General features: G+C 33.8%; 4 protein-coding genes across 5 annotated transcripts in view; 2 read left to right on the top strand and 2 right to left on the bottom strand.

Moving 5' to 3' along the window:
* Nucleotides 1-13,058, bottom strand: part of LOC120629104 — a 79,610-nt gene extending 66,552 nt beyond the window's left edge. The window contains exon 1 of one of the 2 annotated variants that reach the window (XM_039897867.1): nucleotides 12,644-13,058. In XM_039897867.1, coding sequence (XP_039753801.1) covers nucleotides 12,644-12,769 — 126 coding nt within the window. In that variant the 5' untranslated portion in view covers nucleotides 12,770-13,058. The remainder of the gene's footprint in view (nucleotides 1-12,643) is intronic. The other variant, XM_039897866.1, reaches the window with a different exon arrangement.
* On the top strand, nucleotides 6,351-9,180 carry LOC120629105. Its single transcript, XM_039897869.1, has 2 exons — nucleotides 6,351-6,715; nucleotides 8,019-9,180. The coding sequence occupies exons 1-2, from the start codon at nucleotides 6,538-6,540 to the stop codon at nucleotides 8,642-8,644; spliced, it is 804 nt and encodes a 267-aa protein (XP_039753803.1). The 5' UTR covers nucleotides 6,351-6,537; the 3' UTR covers nucleotides 8,645-9,180.
* A 1,441-nt stretch (nucleotides 13,059-14,499) lies between the features above and the next one.
* LOC120629410 (nudC domain-containing protein 3) lies at nucleotides 14,500-16,758 on the top strand. The gene is made up of 5 exons (XM_039898350.1): nucleotides 14,500-14,750; nucleotides 14,843-15,288; nucleotides 15,676-15,861; nucleotides 16,038-16,153; nucleotides 16,466-16,758. The coding sequence occupies exons 1-5, from the start codon at nucleotides 14,638-14,640 to the stop codon at nucleotides 16,616-16,618; spliced, it is 1,014 nt and encodes a 337-aa protein (XP_039754284.1). The 5' UTR covers nucleotides 14,500-14,637; the 3' UTR covers nucleotides 16,619-16,758.
* On the bottom strand, nucleotides 16,744-18,194 carry LOC120629409 (zinc-type alcohol dehydrogenase-like protein SERP1785). The gene has a single exon (XM_039898349.1). It carries the CDS (start codon nucleotides 17,878-17,880, stop codon nucleotides 16,768-16,770), a length of 1,113 nt encoding a protein of 370 aa, XP_039754283.1. The 5' UTR covers nucleotides 17,881-18,194; the 3' UTR covers nucleotides 16,744-16,767.
* Between the last annotated feature and the right edge of the window lie 506 nt (nucleotides 18,195-18,700).

Here is an 18,700-nt window from a genome sequence, read left to right as displayed (position 1 = left end):
AATAACCGAACGACGACGTCTACATTAGCAACTGGTTTGTGTTGAAACTCGCAACCAGGTGACCCTATTGTAGCGAAGCAAGCGTTATTACACAAATTAGACTTTCGCAACCTACAACCAGTATGTGCGATTGGTGAGAAAGTGGAATGTCACTTTTTTGCGAATGCTTTTGCGGGCTTGTTCAAAGGGACTTTCTGATTAAATATTACTTAAGAACTGACTTATCTCACAATAAATATGTTTATAATAAGATTGTTGCTTTATCATTATGACCTTACCAGTCTACTTTAGGGCACGGATCTTCTCGAAGAATGAGAATATTTTATCATAGCAAAGTGCGTATTGAGAAAATGAGATAGTGTCGGGGTTAAACTCCCGATAGGGAAACCGAAGTCTTTTAGCCGCAACCATCGCTTCGTATTTTATTTGCATAATAAAGGTCTCATCGTCATCATATCAACCCATCAACGGCCCTACAGGGCACGAGTCGCCTCCCACAAAACGAAGGGTTCAGGCTGCAGTCCACTACGCTTGCTCAGTGCGGATTGGTGGACTTCACACGCCTTCGAGAACATTGTGGAGGATTCTAAGGCATGCAGGTTACCTCATGATGTTTTCCTGCACTGCTGAAGCAAGTGATATTTTAAATACTTAAAACGCACATAACTTAGGAAAGTTACGTGCGTTTTAAGAGAAAGAGGTGCGTGCTGGGATTCGAACTCGGCCCCCGAAAGTGAAGCTGAAGTCCTACCCACTTGGCTATCACCGCTTAGTAAAGGTATACAACTAACATAATGTTTAGCCTAAAGTAAATTCAAAATCTTGAGGAGGATTGACCCGGTAGCGAACGGAGCGCGTAAGGAGGAGGTTGTACTTTTTTTGATCCTAAGGCAATTTAATGAACTTCAGCTATGTAGTTTGGTTACTAAATTAAAATAACATGAACAATATTTCATCCAAGCCAACGTAATTTGATATTTTTAATGTTTTTACCAATGAGATACGTTAAGAATGGATTAGGTAGTTATGTTGCTTTCAAGATCCTGGAGGGTCTGCCTGGTGTCGAGCTTGATATGACAGAGCTCGTCCGTGGAAGTACTACCACCATGTTTATTTCTGCCGCTAAGCTGCATCGTTCCAATGCTGTGTTACGGTCTTAAGTGTGTGCCGGTGTAATTACCAGCCACATGAGGCTTACCAGGCTAAGTTTGTTGTGGGCTCTTCTTAGACCAGAGCGCTTTTGGAACCCTCGTAGCTTTAGGTTTCAGTTGGCGAAAGAAATTATCACCATCTCCTTACAATTATGTAAACATATATGTATGAAAGCTCTTATGAAGCGTTCATACATATATGTTTACATAATTGCCTGTGATAGGCCTATATGAATAAATAAATTTTGAATTTCAATTTCAATTTAGCGCCTCAGGTTGAAGGAAATAGGTCCTTGCACTATGGTTTTCTTATTATCAGGTGGGTCATCCACTTCGTTAGTCCATTGAAACTTTATAAAAAATAAAGATTTTCTCTGCATCGCACATTGAGTAGCTTTCTGATGACGCCCATAATTAGCGACCAAGTTTCGCAGCCATAAGCCATTTACGGCGTAATTATAAACAATAGCGTATTTTACAATCCATTAAAGTTATGCTGTACTTAAGTCATGCTACCTAAAGTCTAGTGAAAGGCCGGAAAACTATAAATCTTAACACACAAGCAATCGTGAAAGGTGATAATGATCGAACGTTGGAAAATTATTCACACTTTCGAAGAATTTGAATGTCTATTTGAGTTATGACAATCCCGATTTGCCGTAATCGTTAACATAACGTTTATGTAACTGTTGGTAACTTGTTTGATGGTATGTCAAAAAAATATGTTTTTGAAAATCTTACCACACTTAGGTGCCACAACTAACACCGCGTAAGAAATCTGGTTTAACTTTGAACTAAGACATTTTAAGCGCCACTGGCTTGGTACACGTATGGTAGACTTTTTATAACTCGTCGATTTTTTCCATTTTATATAATCTGCCCGCTTAGTGCATACCCTGTATGAACTCCGCTGAAGGTAGTTTCCAGTAGTAGGTAAACGAAACTACTCAAACTAACTCAGTTCTACTCTGTTACATAGTAGCATCATGTTTATTCCCATAAGTTACAAACAGATAAAACAGTTATTTACTTTTTTTAATAGTGCATAGTGATTGTAAGCTATACGTAGCTTACAAATTATCATCATCATAATATTACATTGTCTATGGTATTATTTTAAAGATATAGAAGATTTAAAAGAAACATGTTGATTATTCAACTGGGATGGGAAGTTTTTATTAAAGTAACTCACAACGTATGTTTGGGCCAAAAATATGCAAATAACTTTAGAAGAAAACCATGAAGTTTGGTAAGTATACGGTCTGCAATGTCTTTTAGTTATAGTTTTATATATTAAGTCCATGTTACATAAAATTCTAAACTCGCAAGTATTTTTTTAAGAAATTATCATTAGTATTAAAAAAAAAAAAATTAGAAATTAGCATTGTCATCAGTGTTCAATTGTACATCAGGGAAAATGTGCACAACGCAACAAAAACCTGTGTAACTAGTTGTGATTAATTGTCAGAGCGCAATTTCGCTCGAAAATTTGTCATTAAAAGTAGGCAAGACTGCAGTTACTTTTTTGGTACTCTAAATTCAAAGGAACATTAATTCTTAAAGATTACGGTTTTGGATCGCGTCTCTTAATACCTACTCAGAGAAACAACAATTCTTATATATTTAATAACATATCTGCCGTACTTCTTCCACTGCTATGAATACTTACTTAAATCGACTAGAGCATACTTAAAAACGAAAAGAAATATAATAATAATAATAATAACATTTAACTCAGATAAAAATCCATAGCTACAACAATAACAATTATCCTATTTACTATATTGTAAACTAAAATTGACCAAACATATTAATAATAAAAAATTAGGAATCTCCTAACTAAGGTAAATACCCTCTTGAGCACCTGGTGTGTGAGTGTGCACCAACCCAGTGCTCCATAAAGGGATTTTCCCATTTATTGGTTAATATTTACAAAATATTGTTGGAGCTTCCGCGCATTCTGCTCATCATTGATGCAGATCTTTTTCTCATGATTGCGTAGAAGTCATCAACATGATTCTCCACAAACATTTGTGATGCACTGCAGAAGCGCGGCAGCCCCAACAATACTCTGAAGCCATTATTGTATTGTATACGTAGGTCGTTATAAGCCCGCTGTATAAACGACACCCACAAGCTGCACGTATAAAAATAAGAATAATAATATAGCTTACGTTCGGGAAATAGGCATAGAATATTGTATCTCGGTAACAAAATGTTCACAAGCACGATGCTGCTAGCTGATATGTAAATAACGTTTAAGGTATAGGATGGTAGGTAAGTTTTGTTATGGAAGTAAACAAGGTGCAAATGTCACTAACGCATCAAGAAAGCGGAATAGAACAAACACCTCGGTAGGAAGTCGTGAGAAGTGGGCGTGCGTAAGAAAGCGGGTTGCCTTTTAATCGTTTATTGTTAGCAACTCTTTTAAACTTGGCGGAAGAAAATATGGGTAGGAAAACCTATCGAGTAGTAAGATGAATTGCGTTTTTATTTGTCAAAATCACTTAATAATGAATAATATATTATAACACACGCCGGGGTTAACTATTTGTATGGTTGAATCACCACTTTAGGCGTGGTTAGGGGAATTTTTGAATACACTTTTATTGAATACCACAGAGAAAAATCAAAATAAATGCAAATACAATAAAGCAGTAGGTAAGGTACAATTTGAGGAATTGTTGCCTAAAAATATAGATTAAAATATAGATAGTGAAACTAAATAAATCAGTGTACACCAATCATTTGAATATATAGAACACGTAAAATATTATACTTTGTCTTTATTTTAAAGTAAAAGATGGGCATTCATAAATCAGACATAAATCTACATGATTTTTCTTGCAGAATATACGGAAGTAAGAATATTTTGCGAATTAGACAGAAAGACATTGGCCGCGTTTGATAAGTACATTCTTTAATGGCGCGGGTTATATATAGATAATAGTTGCACAATATCACTGATTACTTAGCTGCAATGGACCTTTTAAAACGTATTTCACCTTGTAATTACTTCCTGTACTGTAATTAATTTAACTTCAATTAAGTAATATGTCGTTATGCAAAATGAATCGATATTAGATTTTTAAATTGGTATAGGTTGATATAAGGCACCCCTCCAAGTATTTGTACCTTCCTATAAAATAATAACAGGTTTTACTGAAACACAAATATATAATCGGATAGCGATCATCCACAAGTTTAATGATGGTCAAATATATACAAACGTTTTTTGAACTCTTAAAAGACGTCTATTATGGATTAAATTGACATTTCTTTCTTGGTACAAGGAAAATTCCAACTTGTACATAATACAAACAAGTATTGTTTATAAATAAAAGCAGCAGCATTGGAAATCAATGTGGTAGTTCTTTTGTCACCGCAAGCGTAGAGTATAATAAAATCGTGTCTAGGTTATTCTTTTTGTAATTTCATTTATTACTAAATAGAAACTCTGAGAGGTGAATGTCACGAAGTATTAATCGCCAAAATAACTTGTTTATGTGGCTTAAAACGGTAATTCATACGTGACTGTACTTTTAGAACGTTTTATGGATTTTTTGTAAAGCGGGGTACACTACTAAGTTTTTAATAACTATTGTATAGCTTGCTTATGTTAAAGTCAAATATTTCTTTATTCAAATTGGCACATAGATGGCACTTTTGATGCGTTGATTCTATACAAAATGTGAACATAGCAGTGAGTAGTGATGGCGATAACTACATTCGTAAACTTAAAACTAAAGCTATGTGGATATTTTGCGGGTGCAATTGCGTTATTTTTCAGTCTTTTAAGAACTTAAACTTAATGAAGATGGCTTTTTTTTATTTTAGTTGCTCCTAAAATATTCCTTGATTGTTCTGATTTCGTATGATTAGAATCCGCATGAAACTAAATTTGTTGCTCCGACCGGCAAAGTTCAGAACTGAACAAACTAATAAAGAATACACAACTACAGGACTTATACAATTATATGATAAATACTCATTTTTTTTTTATTCTTCTACCAGTTAGCCCTTGACTGCAAACTCACCTAGTGGGAAGTGATGATGCCGTCTAAGATGGTAGCGGGCAAACCTGTTACGGAGTATGGTAGTCACACCCCTAATTGGTTTTGTACGCGACATCGCACCGGAACACTTAATCGCTTAGCGGGACGTCTTTGTCTGTAGGGTAGTAACTAGCCAGGCCCAAAGCCTCCCACCAGACCAGACCAAAGAATATTCTCAAATAATAATCGGGAATCGAACCTCCTACTTAATTCATAGCGCTCACTGGTGCGTCGTCAAAATCGTCTTCGAATTTGTATATTATATCTGGGACTTGCTACGGTCAAAAGAGGCGTATTTTTTGATGCCATCGAATAGAAAAATGGTGGTCATCACCTCTTTATATACTGTTCTACAATGTAGTAATTATATTCTCTTTAGTATCCACATACATCGGACATTCTAGAAAAGCAAAAAATGTGGTTTAGAGTTGTAGACGACTCATCGTTGTACTATAACAACTTTCTTCGTATTTACATAACAATTTAACTACATTCACAGAAATTGCAACGAAAGCCAAAAGAAAGTAACATTTGTTTTAACTGTAACTGAATGTGACATTAGTATCTTGCGTGGAGTTTCAAGTTTCTGGTTCATATGAATTTAAATTTTAGCAGAAACAGTAGTTACAGAATATCATTTAGTTTTTGTAAAATTATTTAAATTTCTGGCTTTATATAAACACAAACTGAATTTTGTTTACAAGGTGATTTGACGCAATCGCTTTTAATTGAGTTTTTCTTTTTTTTTACAATTTTATTCTAAATTGCGTATTTCTCTCGTTATTGTATAAATTATTGAATTTTTTTTGTTTAGTATTAATCTAATTCCACATAATAAAAACGATAACTGTGAGCCGAAAGAAATGCTTATTGTGATAATAACACTAATTTTACTAACAAAACTCAAACGCAACATTGATGCAATCATCGACATTGCGTAATCTACTTCAAAGATGTTAAAGTTAAACGTGAACATTTGAATAAAATTAAATAGAAGATAAAATCACATCGACATTATCAAATGGTATATATATCGTCAAACTTGCAGGCACTTTCTAAAGCGGAAAGTGGAAAATTATTTGAAATTTAAATCCATTATAATTAGAAATCCATCGGTTGCAGCTTAGACCGGATGTGTTAGGGCTTGTACACAAAACTGCGGTGCGACGTCGCATCGCAAAAACCTGCGACCTCGCACGACCCACCGCAAGAACATACGAACTGATTCGCATCGCGTATTTCTGCGATGTTACGTCACACTTGTTGACCATATTATGTTTAGTTCGCTCTGAGACTGCGCGTGGGCAAGACGTGTACTTTAATGTAAAAAAATGACAGAGTACGACGTTGATTTTTTAATATCACTGATTGAGGAGCGCCCTGTTCTTTGGGACACTAGTAATGAAGATTATAAAAACAAATTCATCAAACAAGATGCTTGGAAGGACGTATGTAAAAGTTTATTTCCAAATTTCGAGGAAAAAGAAAACAATGAAAAAACTAAACTTGGTAAGTAGACAAAAACCGTGATAGCTAGAAAGCTGAAATTTTCACAAATGATGTATTTCCGTTGCCGCTATAACAACAAATACTAAAAATTAAAAAAATATATATATTAAGGGGGGTCCCCATACAATAAACGTGTTTTCTATTATAGATAATAGTACGGAACCCTTCGTGCGCGAGTTCGACTCGCACTGGGCCGATTTTTAGTTTTGCGATGTGATCCTTTTGTACCTGTTGTATTGACTTAATATCAAGAAAGCGAGCAGCAATGTAAGCCGCATTGTATATTCTTAAATTTTTTGTAGTTGCCAGCTTAATGCTCCAACTTCACTAGTAAAGTAATCCGAATATTCGTTTCTTATTATATTTGCACTTACTACCTGACTACCTACATTCGAAGTGGTAAGTTGTTGTTGAAGTGGTTGTAGTTCAGAATCTATGATCATTTCAACAGGGGTGTCTAATCCATCACGGTTAATTACAAAGTTATGTAGTATGCAACAAGCCTTGACAATGTCTATTGCAAAATTATATGAGACGTTAATGGGCCGGTGAAATATTCGCCACTTATTGGCCAGTATGCCGAAAGTACACTCGACATATCTTCTTGCCCTACTCAAACGGTAGTTGAATACTCTTTGTTTAACGGACAAATGCTTGCCAGAATAAGGGCGCATGACATTATTCGAAATAGAAAAAGCTTCGTCTCCGACAAAAACAAATGGAACCGGTTCTTGAAAACCCGGTAACGGCCTCGATGTTGGTGTAGGCAAATCACCTCTCATCAGTAAGTCGTACAATTTCGTGTTGTGGAAAATAGTGGAGTCGCTTTCCTTTCCATACGCTCCTATGTCCACATAGATGAATCTGTATTTCGAGTCAACAATAGCTAACAAAACTATTGAATTGTAGCCCTTGTAATTAAAAAAAAGTGATCCACTGTTTGAGGGACTACGAATACGAATATGTTTCCCATCAACGGCTCCAATACAGTTAGGGAAGTTGGCTTTCTTGTCAAAGTTCGCAGCAATTTCTTCAAACAGCTGTTGCGTTATTTTTGGTATGTTTTCATTTAAACAAAATTTCCATATTGCACTACAAACTAATCGTATTATTTTAGCAACTGTACTTATTCCTCGATAATAATCTAAATGTATATTTCTGATTTCATTTCCGGTCGCTAGGAATCTGTAACATAAATAGAAAAAAAAAGGATTAATTTATATAATAAACTTGAAAAGTAAAGAACACTAACCTAAAACGATATAAACATACATAAATTAAATATTGTCTATTTTTTTTGCAGGTAATTCAGTAATACAAAGATGGAGGGGGATTAAGGATACCTTTAATAAATATGAAAAGAAACTCAAAGATGCAAGTAGGTCAGGGTCTGGATCAAAAAATATAAAAGAATACCATCTGTACAAACAATTACAATTTCTTAAGAAAAATTTACAAAATGAGACCACTACCAGTATAAAAGATTTAGAAAATGAGCCAGATAATCAAGAAGGTTCATCTAAAACACGTTACCAAAAGCAACCACCAAAAAGAAAGATGGTTAATAATAATTTTGAAGATGATATTGTAAAGATTTTAAAGGAAACGGAGAATAGACACATATCTTTTTTTAAAGGTATTCTACCATCTCTTGAAAGGTTAGATGACAATAAAACACTAATCTTTCAGAGCAGAGTTCTTCAAATTTTAACAGAATTGCATCAACCTCACGGCTACTACTATCCGAATAGCAACTACCAGGGTGGCTATCAAACTCAACATTTCGCTACATCTCAACAAACGCCACTTGTACGTCCACAGTCATCTGCGAGTTACATACCAGATCAAATTGATTCACCTAGTAATGATTTTTCTACCTCAAGCATATTAAGCACACTTTCAACTGAAGAAGACTTTGATTTTACGTAAATTTAATCGATTGTAATATTTGGAAAACTCTTTTCTCAATAAAAACTTATGTAAACAATTAATGTTTTACTTTACTTACCGGATAGTGAGGCCAATCATTTCCAGAGGCATAACAGGAATTCTCCCCTTGTACGATCGTTTCTGAAGATATGGTGATAATAAACTTAAAAGCTGTTCGAATGAAGATATGCTCATTCTAAAATACTCAAAAAATTTTTTTTCGTCGGTTTTCAAAGCTTCATATTTTAGATGGAAATAGTTCCCATCGGGATTCATAACAGTAATAAATGGATGAACCCAAAATCTTCTTTGTTTCTTTTTCCTGTATCTCCTTAGCAATAACAAAAGTGCACACTTCTTTTTACGATCCATGTCACGACCTAGTATTCAATTTAAAATACGTTTAGTACGGTTGACGGTCGTCGAAGGAATGTTCACCCTGGGAGACGCCTTGCCGCACGAAATCGCATCGCAGCAATTCGTGTCGCAACTTTCTGCGTTGCGAATTCGCATCGCGTCGTATCGCAGTTTTGTGTTCAAGCCCTTAGACGTGTGTTTGATGCAAAGGAAATAATGCGAGATGATACGAGAAGTTATTGAGGCTTCGCCATATGGACCCACCTTTTTTATGAAACGATCAAGTTTTTGTAAAGAACGTTTAGATAATTTAAATTACACAGACATCGCTCATCGGTTTAATTTTAATTTACGGAGTGTAGGGTAGTGACAATTGCATTGTAATAACGCAAAAAAATTACGTGGGTATAAAGCATTTTTAACGCCATGATAGCCTTTCATATATATTTATATATATATATGTTTTAACTATATGTATGTAGTATTAGTATGTATTGTATAAGTAATGTAGGTATATAAAATTCAAATTTGGATAATTGCATCCCATTATATGTAATATGTTTCTTAAACCAAAGGTTGTCTGGAGGAGATCGCTTAAAGACATAAGGCCGCCTTTGTGCATATGTTTTATATCATCGTTTATTTTGTTAACCTGGCTTTCTTCTTCTTCTTCTTCATCTTATATGAATAAAGAAAACTTATTTTTGTGTTGTTTAGAGTACTCCAGTATAATATTAACTTACAAGTTTTATAAATAGTAATATTTCTTTTTCCACGTGACCACTACAAATATATAACAATCTATGAAATGACGAAAGTTTTATGGTTATTCATGTTAATGTCAAAATGTTTTTACTTATAATAGCCATGTACGAAGGGCGTTGCAAACTGAAACTATTGAAAAAACTAAATTAGGCCCCACCTCGGACAATAATCCTCATTTATTAATTTATTTATATATAGATTTTAAAAAAATACGTTTCAAAGACTTCCGCTCGACTTTATTCCATATCGAAAATGACGCTAAATCATAAAATCATTAATAGACTTTTCCAATCTCACGAACTAATAAAAAATATTTAAAAGGAACAAACTTTTTCTACGTACCGTTAAGTAAAAAGATCTTTAATTCGTTCCTATTTCTTTCAAGTAATTTTTGCGTCGCCCCGAGTAAATCAAGTTATTGGTATGAAAATGGCGTAATTGGTTACTTTAGACATATTAAGACTTGAAACTCTCATGGTGTAATAAAGAAACATTTCAGATTATTTGAGACAGTCCGTCTAGTCAATTCTGGGAACAAATTCTGCGAAACAATAACGACCGCAGGTACATTTTTAAAGGCAGGTAGCTTCAGAAAAAATATTTAAGAGATTTGTTAAGATATTCATTTTCCCGGTATTTAACCATTTAAAAGTTTCGTTTCTCATATTGAAATATGTAACTGCAAAAAAAAATAAGACTTCCAAATCCAAATGGTTATTTGGATAAGTCAATTGGTTTTATAATATACTAGCGGACCTCAGCAAACGTATACCAAAAAATTCATTCAAATCGGCCCAGCCGTCAATAAGGAATCCAGTGACATATACACGCACACAAGAAATATATACATATAAAGATAGTCTGTTTATAAAGGGGAGTCGATTGCCGTAGAATATTAGCGACAAAACGATTACATTATGATTGGCTGACACAATTCTGTTATTGGCTTAAAATACGCTATTCGAGCGAGAGTAACATTAATTCATCAAATTGTTGAGCAAACTTCAGGACAGGGCAAAAAGTTTCGACACCGGAACTTACGCTGGACCCTCACCGCAATTATTATGATAATCGTCATGTGATAATCACATGTTTCACAACTCCCACAAACAGTTGTAGACAATTCCGGAACTGACTCTGCAGGTGTGTAGGTATGTGTCTCCACGTACAGAAAGTGTTTGCGATTCTTGATGAACAGCTATTCATTTAGTTTACTTGGTGGTTTTTGTTTTGTTGCATATTCCGAAATGATTACTCATGTACGTTGTAAAAAGTGGTATTAGTTTGATCCGATATATATCTGAGATGATATAGGAGATGTCTCTTAAAAAGTTCAAAGTTTGTATTAAACGTAAGCTTATAGAAAAGTCCTATTATAGTATAAAGGACTACGTAAGCGATAAAAAAGCTTGGGTGTAAATTATTGCTCTAACCAGGTTGCTCTTCTAATAATTTAAAATGTCATTGTGAGATGGCGATAACAAAAAAAAAAAAAACACCCGGCTAAGTTTGTTGTGGGCTTCTTCTTAGACCGGGACGCGTTTGGAACCCTCGTAGCTTTAGTTTTAAGTTTACGAATGTGGTTATCGCACTACCGTGTAATTCTTATGTACGTATCAAAAGTGCCACCTGTGGGCCTTGTATGTGTGTAAGTACTTGAATAAAGATATTTTTGACTTTGACTTTGACTTTATAGGTACGTTTTAAGTAATCAAATATCACTTTTGTTTTGAAAGCACATGTCTCGATTACTTTAAAGTATATAGGTTATTTGTTAGTGGTAAATATTATGAGATCATTATTATTTCAGAGAATTTTGCTTGTTGATGAAATGTGTTACTGCTAATCATTTTTCCGAACTAGTCAGCACTAAGAACTAACTCATTGTTTTAATAAGCCAACTATTTGAATTTACTTCTGGTATATAGTACTTATTTCATAAAAACCCCGTTTCATTCCAGACAGTTCTCGATAATGTTTTTTCAACTTCTATACATTCAATGTTTTTTTAACCGCACGAATGGATGCGCAGGGAATCGCTCACGGAATAGTACAGTTATCCACACATGTTCGTGCTATTAAATACGTGCATATTTATGCGTAACGTGTCTACTGTAACGGTGCTCGCAAGGACTTGAAATAAAAACGTGTTAATAAATAATTTGTAATTTTAAATCAATATTCAAAGTTTACAATGCTAGTAAGGAATATGTGTATTTGTCAAATATCTATTTTCTTAACTAATAAAGCACAATATTTAATTAAGTAGCACATCCGTCTCCAGAAATCAAGCTTTTTCTATACAATAATTCATCAATACTGGTTCAGACAGCAGTTTCGCTGCCAAGGTAACAAAGAAATGGAGTAGGTATACATACATTTTCATTTTAAATCGAGTCAAAAACATTATAAATCCAACATTCGTAAAATTTACAAAATACCGAACTACGAAGTATGATTTGATATTCATCTTCATTCTTCGTTCATAATTTGAGGTCGTCGTGGTTTGTTGACCAAGTTTTTAAAACAATTGATGACCAGATTGTGATTTTTCCTCATATTGCTTGCGCGGCGCATATTTATAAAGGGTTTATACATACAACATTCAAAATGCATTAAAGTTTTTTGATATGTTTCAAACTTCCATACTAGTAATTGATTAAGCATAATTTTTTTCACGCTGTTCATAACTTATATCTCTTCAACTTTCTTTCTTATCCTCAAGGTCTATATTACAAAAAAAAACTTTTAATGAAGCGAGTAACTAAAAATATTTAACATAAAAATATTATAACGGTCATCTAAAAGATTATAGGTCTAGCAAAGAAACAAACACGTTTTAAAATTAGGAGATATAATATTCTGTTCGTTATTTACCTGTATACTGTTGCGTTTAACTTCGACATACAGCCAGTTATCAGTAGAGAATGCTATTGCCATTAAAGCAGCAGCCACGATCGCTGTAATGGTCGCTATAGACAAAGTTACGGCTGAGCAAGGCATTTTTAAAACCTTCAAGAGACAGTAAAAAAATAGAAGGAATAAGGTATATCGACACAAACACAACACTATGTTTATTCGGGAAGTTCACCTATACAGCATTTTCGTAAACACTTAACGGGACGGGAAACACGACAGCACTCTCACAATATAATAAAAACTCATATGAATGCGGTCATCGCCTACAGCGTACCGAGTTCGCGCGCGAGACTTCTTAGTTCTTCGCCTACTTCGCTCCGTCTTGCCTTGCCGCTCTCTTGCGGATGTGAAACTTTCGAAAGCGAACCGACTCCCTCAAGTGGCAGGAATTTAAATTACAATAACCGGTTTCGTGATACCAGACTTAAAAACTTCTATAATTAGGTGGTACAGTGCAAATTATTGCTCTTCGTAGATTTATTTTAGTAATAATCCAAACTTTGAAAGAAACCTTCGTAATACTAAAAATATTACCTATAATCTCAGTAGTTATAAATCTAGTAAACCAATGTATAACCAATGTATATGAATTCGGCATATTATAGCTTCCTAATTTCTTTGTTTTTGAACGAAAATTTGTATACTATAGACAATCATAGAGAAACATTTTTAAACAGACCAACATAGTATAAGAGCCCTTAATTCGTAGACTCCATAACTTAGTATTTATTTAGTGCCATAACAAAATCCAAATATGATAAAACTAAATATAATTGAATGAATCAATTTTATTGTTTTTTATGTTTCCTTTTTTCCCATGGTCCGTTTCTACAGTTTTCTTAAGATATATGAAAGTAATCGTTGAAAGAACGCTGTCAGTTGCGTTTGCTTTGATTTTGTTTACACACAAATGACGTCACATGCCAATAACCGTGCTTCGTTAGGATCGTGAACCACAGATTAAAAATGGGAGTATTTTTCAGTTCATATTGATTTGAAATTTTAAATAATTATTATTTCAGAATAATATTAATCCCTCCCATATTAACACCTCTTTATTGTTTATAAATTTCAGATATTTTGAACTTATTACCTATTGGGCAATCTCTTCACGTTACGACCAGTCTTTAAATATATAGTTTAGATTTTTTTAAATCACTGTCCGGTTTCTGTTTTACAAAAACTCCGTCGAATCTTACAGAAGTGGCGCTACGCCTTATTTTAATTCATATCAGTATAATAATTATATATTAATTGGTTGAGGGATAAAAAATCTTTTGATTTAAAACTGGTTTTTGCCGTAATATTAAAATAATATTTTTAATTTATCATGGTAAAAATCCAAAAAGTACAAAAGTAAATAATTAAATATAAAACATTAATAGTTAAAAATTAAGAATAAATAATAAATAATATTCTGTTTATAACCTGAATATGTACCAAATTCCTTTTTATTTGAAACTCTATGTAATGAGATCCAATGAGCTACTCATGGACCCCGTATGTTTGGTCCCACTACCTGAAGGAGGCCTGGATGGATACGCGCCCTGATGACCTGAACAGCATCGGACAACCCCGCTTCGGCAAACATACCCGATGCACTGCAGTATCAGGGAAGCTTCATAAGGAAGCGTCATTATATTGCACCCTTATAGAATTAAAGGACACCCTCTTGTACCGATACTATAATTGACATGTATAATAATATGAGGCAAAAGTTTAGTTTGTGGGCTCTCGTACTACTTGGTAGACTTACTGTCAATGTCAACGAGCCGAAACGTCAAATGTCATTAAAATAAGTCTGAGCGGCGAGATGTCAATTGTCAAGTATCAAAACAAAACAAATTTTACCGAGAATTTTTTTTGCCTAGTGAATTGCGTTTTGTAATAAAACGTATGGTGTTGAATTTTCTAGTTAATGGCAAGAGTGAATTCAAGCAATACTCTTCAAAATGGCTAGTTCAGCCGAATACACTAAATACGATGACGTTCTTACTTCTATTTTGGTTGACGAAAAATCAATATTAGGTTTTTTGTCTACTATATTTAATTTTCTTGCGAGATGGTATTACTAAAAGCTTTTATATTTAAAAATAACTAAATAAGGATCTTATCCAACATGAAAAGTTATACGAAACTTGAATTATTTTGTTCCAGTACCGATTTCTACTATGTTCCCGCTGATAGTGAGTATAAAAACATGGGTTTCCCGCCAGGGGTAGCAGAGGAGCTTGTGCTCAAAGTATTACGTAGATGTGACCCAAAAAACTGGCAGGCTAAAAATGATACCCCCACAGACATGAATGAGATAATGTGTTCCACTGTAGCTCAAGAAGTGGAAGTCATAGCTGATGAAGACATGGACGATATTAATGACACATTAGAGAGCACAACCATACAAGATGTAGATAGAGCTGAGAACAGTGATATTAAGAATAAACTAGAAACAGAAGCTGCTGAAAACACTAAGGACACCAAAGATGAGAATGCATTATTGCCTGAAAAATACGAGCCTCCAGTTATCCCTACTCAAAAAAATAGTGAGTCTTATAATGGAGCAGTAAGGGAAAAGTACTCTTGGGCACAGACTATCATGGATTTGGGTTAGTTTTTACAAGTCATTTTAGATTAAAGTATGAAGAAACCTTTTTATATGTAAAGCTATTTGCCATAAGTTTTGCTACTATATATATTTTTTTGTGCATTTAAGTATTTACATAAGTGTATGTACAATATGTTCACAAATATGCATAAAATGAAAAGGCAGTTAAAACCACAGATTCATCATATCTATAAATAATCAATTAAAGAAATTGTCTGTAAATTGCTGTAAGTGAATAAATTTTGTTTCACAAAGAATATTGTGTTGTTAATTATGACACTACTTCATCAAATGTTATAACAATCTATCCCTCAAAACAAAAACTTTAATAAGAACAATACATTTTTAAAATCAACTATTTAATTACAAAACCTTTTTGTCTTTTCAGATGTAACTATGAAACTGCCACTGGAGATAAAATCTTCTAAAGAGTTGAAAGTAACAATTAATCCGGGAGACTTAAGCATAGTTTGTTGCAATGGTGACATAATCCTAAAAGATGAACTGCCACATAAAATAAAGACAATGGACAGTTTTTGGAGCATCAGCGAGGGCAGATTGCTGATACATTTAGGTGTGGGTTGTTATAATAACAACATAATTATAGAAAAATATAAATTAGTCAAATAACTAAGAAATGCTTTATTAAACCAAAGCCTGCTCCTATCCCTTAGATCATTATCTGATTTTTTTCCAAAGTTTTGTAAAAAATAACAATGTAATAATAAACAATTATGTTAATTCACACAGAAAAAGTTCAAGAGCGCTGGTGGAATAAGTTGTTGAATGCAGAAGAAGAAATAGATATTTCTAAAATTGACTGTTCACGACCACTCAATGAACTGCCTGAAGATCATATTGCTAAGGTATTGTATTATATTATGCAACAATCTTTTATAAAACATACTAAGTATATAAAATTACAGCTTCCCTGTTTTACTGCTCACTTATAAGTGTTTGTTGGGATGGTTTGATATATTTACACATTTAGTTTCTAAATAAGTGTGTTAGTATATTAAGTTTTATCCCATAGTTTTCATGGGTCCTGGCATTTACATCATACAATACAGCCATAGTTAAATGTGGCCAGCTTGTCTATTTGTGTATAAATCAAAGTCCCTTTCCACATCTTTTAATATAAATACATGATCATGAAAAACTTTAATTGGTTTTTTTAGATACAAGAATTACATTGGAATCAAGAACAGAAGCTAAAAGGCCTCCCTACAAGTGATGAAATAAGAAATATTGAAATTCTCAAAAAGGCATGGAATGCACCAGGTTCTCCTTTCCAGGGCACAGAATTCAATCCAAATGTACTTAAAAAGTAGTAAAATTTTATTATATAACATACATATTATCCTTAAACATTGTTATAATGCATTTAAAATTATTCTTATGCAGACATTATCTTGGATGTGTATAATAATAATCATATTACAAAATAACATGAATAAATATAATAAAACTTGTTTTTTTTTCATTCATCAAACTTGCTAACAACGATTTTCCCGATTGTGTGCTTTTCTTCTAGCAGTCTGTGAGCCTCCTTTAAATTTGCAGCATTAATTGGAGATAAAACTTTATTAAGTGTGGTTTTCAGTTGCCCGTTGTCTAACATCTTGGAAATGTCTTGCAGTATCTCATGGTGCCTGTACTTATCATCAGTATCATATTTAATTCTTGTGAGCATCATTTCCGAAACTAAAGTCAAACTTTTATCCTTCAGAGGTTTTAAATCTACCAAACCACTGCTGTCTACAATCAAGCAAATCTTTCCCTGTGGTTTAATAACTTGCATCAAAGTGTTCCAGTAAGGATAAGGATCATAGTTCACTAATATGTAATCAACTCCATTGTAACCCTTAGCTTCAAGTTGTGGAATCAAATCTTTTGTGTGATTAAGAACTAAATCTGCTCCATGAGCTAAAGAGAACTCTATGGTCTCGTTTCTCGAAGCTGTTCCTATTACATTAAGACCTAAATTTTTAGCCAATTGCGAAGCAACCGAGCCAACACCACCGGCACTGTTGATTATTAACAATGATTTGCCTGCATCTTTTTTTGAAATCAATAAACGGTCGTAAAGAGCTTCGTAAGCAGTAACTCCAGTTAATGGCATCGCTGCAGATTGTTCGAATGTAAGATTCTTTGGCTTTAGGCCCACTAAGATTTCATCGAGAGCTACATACTGAGCATTTGAGCCAGTCCTCCTAAAATCGCCAGTGAAAAATACCTCGTCACCTAAATTGAATAGTTTCGATGCATTCCCTTTAGCGACCACGACGCCGGCACCGTCAAATCCTAGGATTCGCGGCGTAGTTTCTATTTGTGATTTCGGTGCACGTTGCTTGGTATCGATAGGATTCACTGCAGTTGCCTTCACTTCCACTAGCACATCGCTTTTCTGCACTATAGGCAATGCTACTTCTAAATCTAGCAAACTATTTGGATCAGAAATTGGTAAATATTTGTAAAGGCCTACAGCCCTCATAGTTTTCGGTAAGTATTTAGCCATTGCGTACGAGTGTTCTTGAAATGGACTTATACCGCACACACTTATAATAGCAATGAAAGATAACGGGCGAAACATTTGGTTTAATATGTAAATGTCACGAATATGAAAACAATGTTGTTTATTCTGAGCTTTCTTTTTTGCTGAGTAATCGTGAATATAATAGTATCAACCTTACGACAAAGGCGAGGGCGAACTGTGACACACCTAAACTATTTTATTTTTGCACGATGATTTGCAGATTTAAATCGGCATGAAATAATAAAAATAAACAATTATTTTGTTTATTTTTCATAACCTTCATTTTAACCTTTCGCGGTTTATTAGGGTTCCAAAAGTAACGGAAAGCGTTAGCACTTCAATTCCCGTGTTGAATACCTTGTCTAAATACATATTACTTAAAGAATAGTCAAAAATAAAATATTATATGAATAGCCAAAAGGTAAATATTTTTCAATTTATGTAGGTACTAGATTATTTGAAGGGGTTTGTAAATTCTAAAAAAAGAAATACCATTTCTTTGATCATACATAATTTTAAACTTATCTTGTATTAGAAATTGTTTAAAATAGTGTAGGCAGATAGGTAGAAAATAGTGCAGAACCCTCCGTGCACGACGCTCTCTAACTTGACTTTGTTTTTTGTATTTGACAGTGACTATGGCAGTGAGGGTGTTGCCATCTTCCAAAGATAATCTTTGCAAGGAATTACCCTAAAGTAAAGTCCATTATCCCTCAAATCCATACATTTACTTGGAAATTCCTAAAATAAGCACAATTATTTATGCTTATTATTACCCGACTGCCTAACGCGAGAGTAATGAACAGTCTAGTGTTATAATATAGATTTCTATGGTATAAACTATTCAACATTTTTATTTTATGGATGTTAACTTAAA

Source organism: Pararge aegeria, chromosome 14, assembly GCF_905163445.1.
Source record: "Pararge aegeria chromosome 14, ilParAegt1.1, whole genome shotgun sequence".
Taxonomy (NCBI): Eukaryota; Metazoa; Arthropoda; class Insecta; order Lepidoptera; family Nymphalidae; genus Pararge; species Pararge aegeria.
This window is presented reverse-complemented; position numbering and strand designations above follow the sequence as displayed.

Coding starts and splice junctions, on each gene's coding strand:
- LOC120629105 (XM_039897869.1), top strand. CDS start 6,538: ATGACAGAGTACGACGTTGATTTTTTAATATCACTGATTGAGGAGCGC. Junction 6,716..8,018: donor CAATGAAAAAACTAAACTTG/GTAAGTAGACAA, acceptor TTTTTTTTGCAG/GTAATTCAGTAATACAAAGA.
- LOC120629410 (XM_039898350.1), top strand. CDS start 14,638: ATGGCTAGTTCAGCCGAATACACTAAATACGATGACGTTCTTACTTCT. Junction 14,751..14,842: donor TTTAATTTTCTTGCGAGATG/GTATTACTAAAA, acceptor ATTTTGTTCCAG/TACCGATTTCTACTATGTTC. Junction 16,154..16,465: donor CTGAAGATCATATTGCTAAG/GTATTGTATTAT, acceptor TGGTTTTTTTAG/ATACAAGAATTACATTGGAA.
- LOC120629409 (XM_039898349.1), bottom strand. CDS start 17,880: ATGTTTCGCCCGTTATCTTTCATTGCTATTATAAGTGTGTGCGGTATA.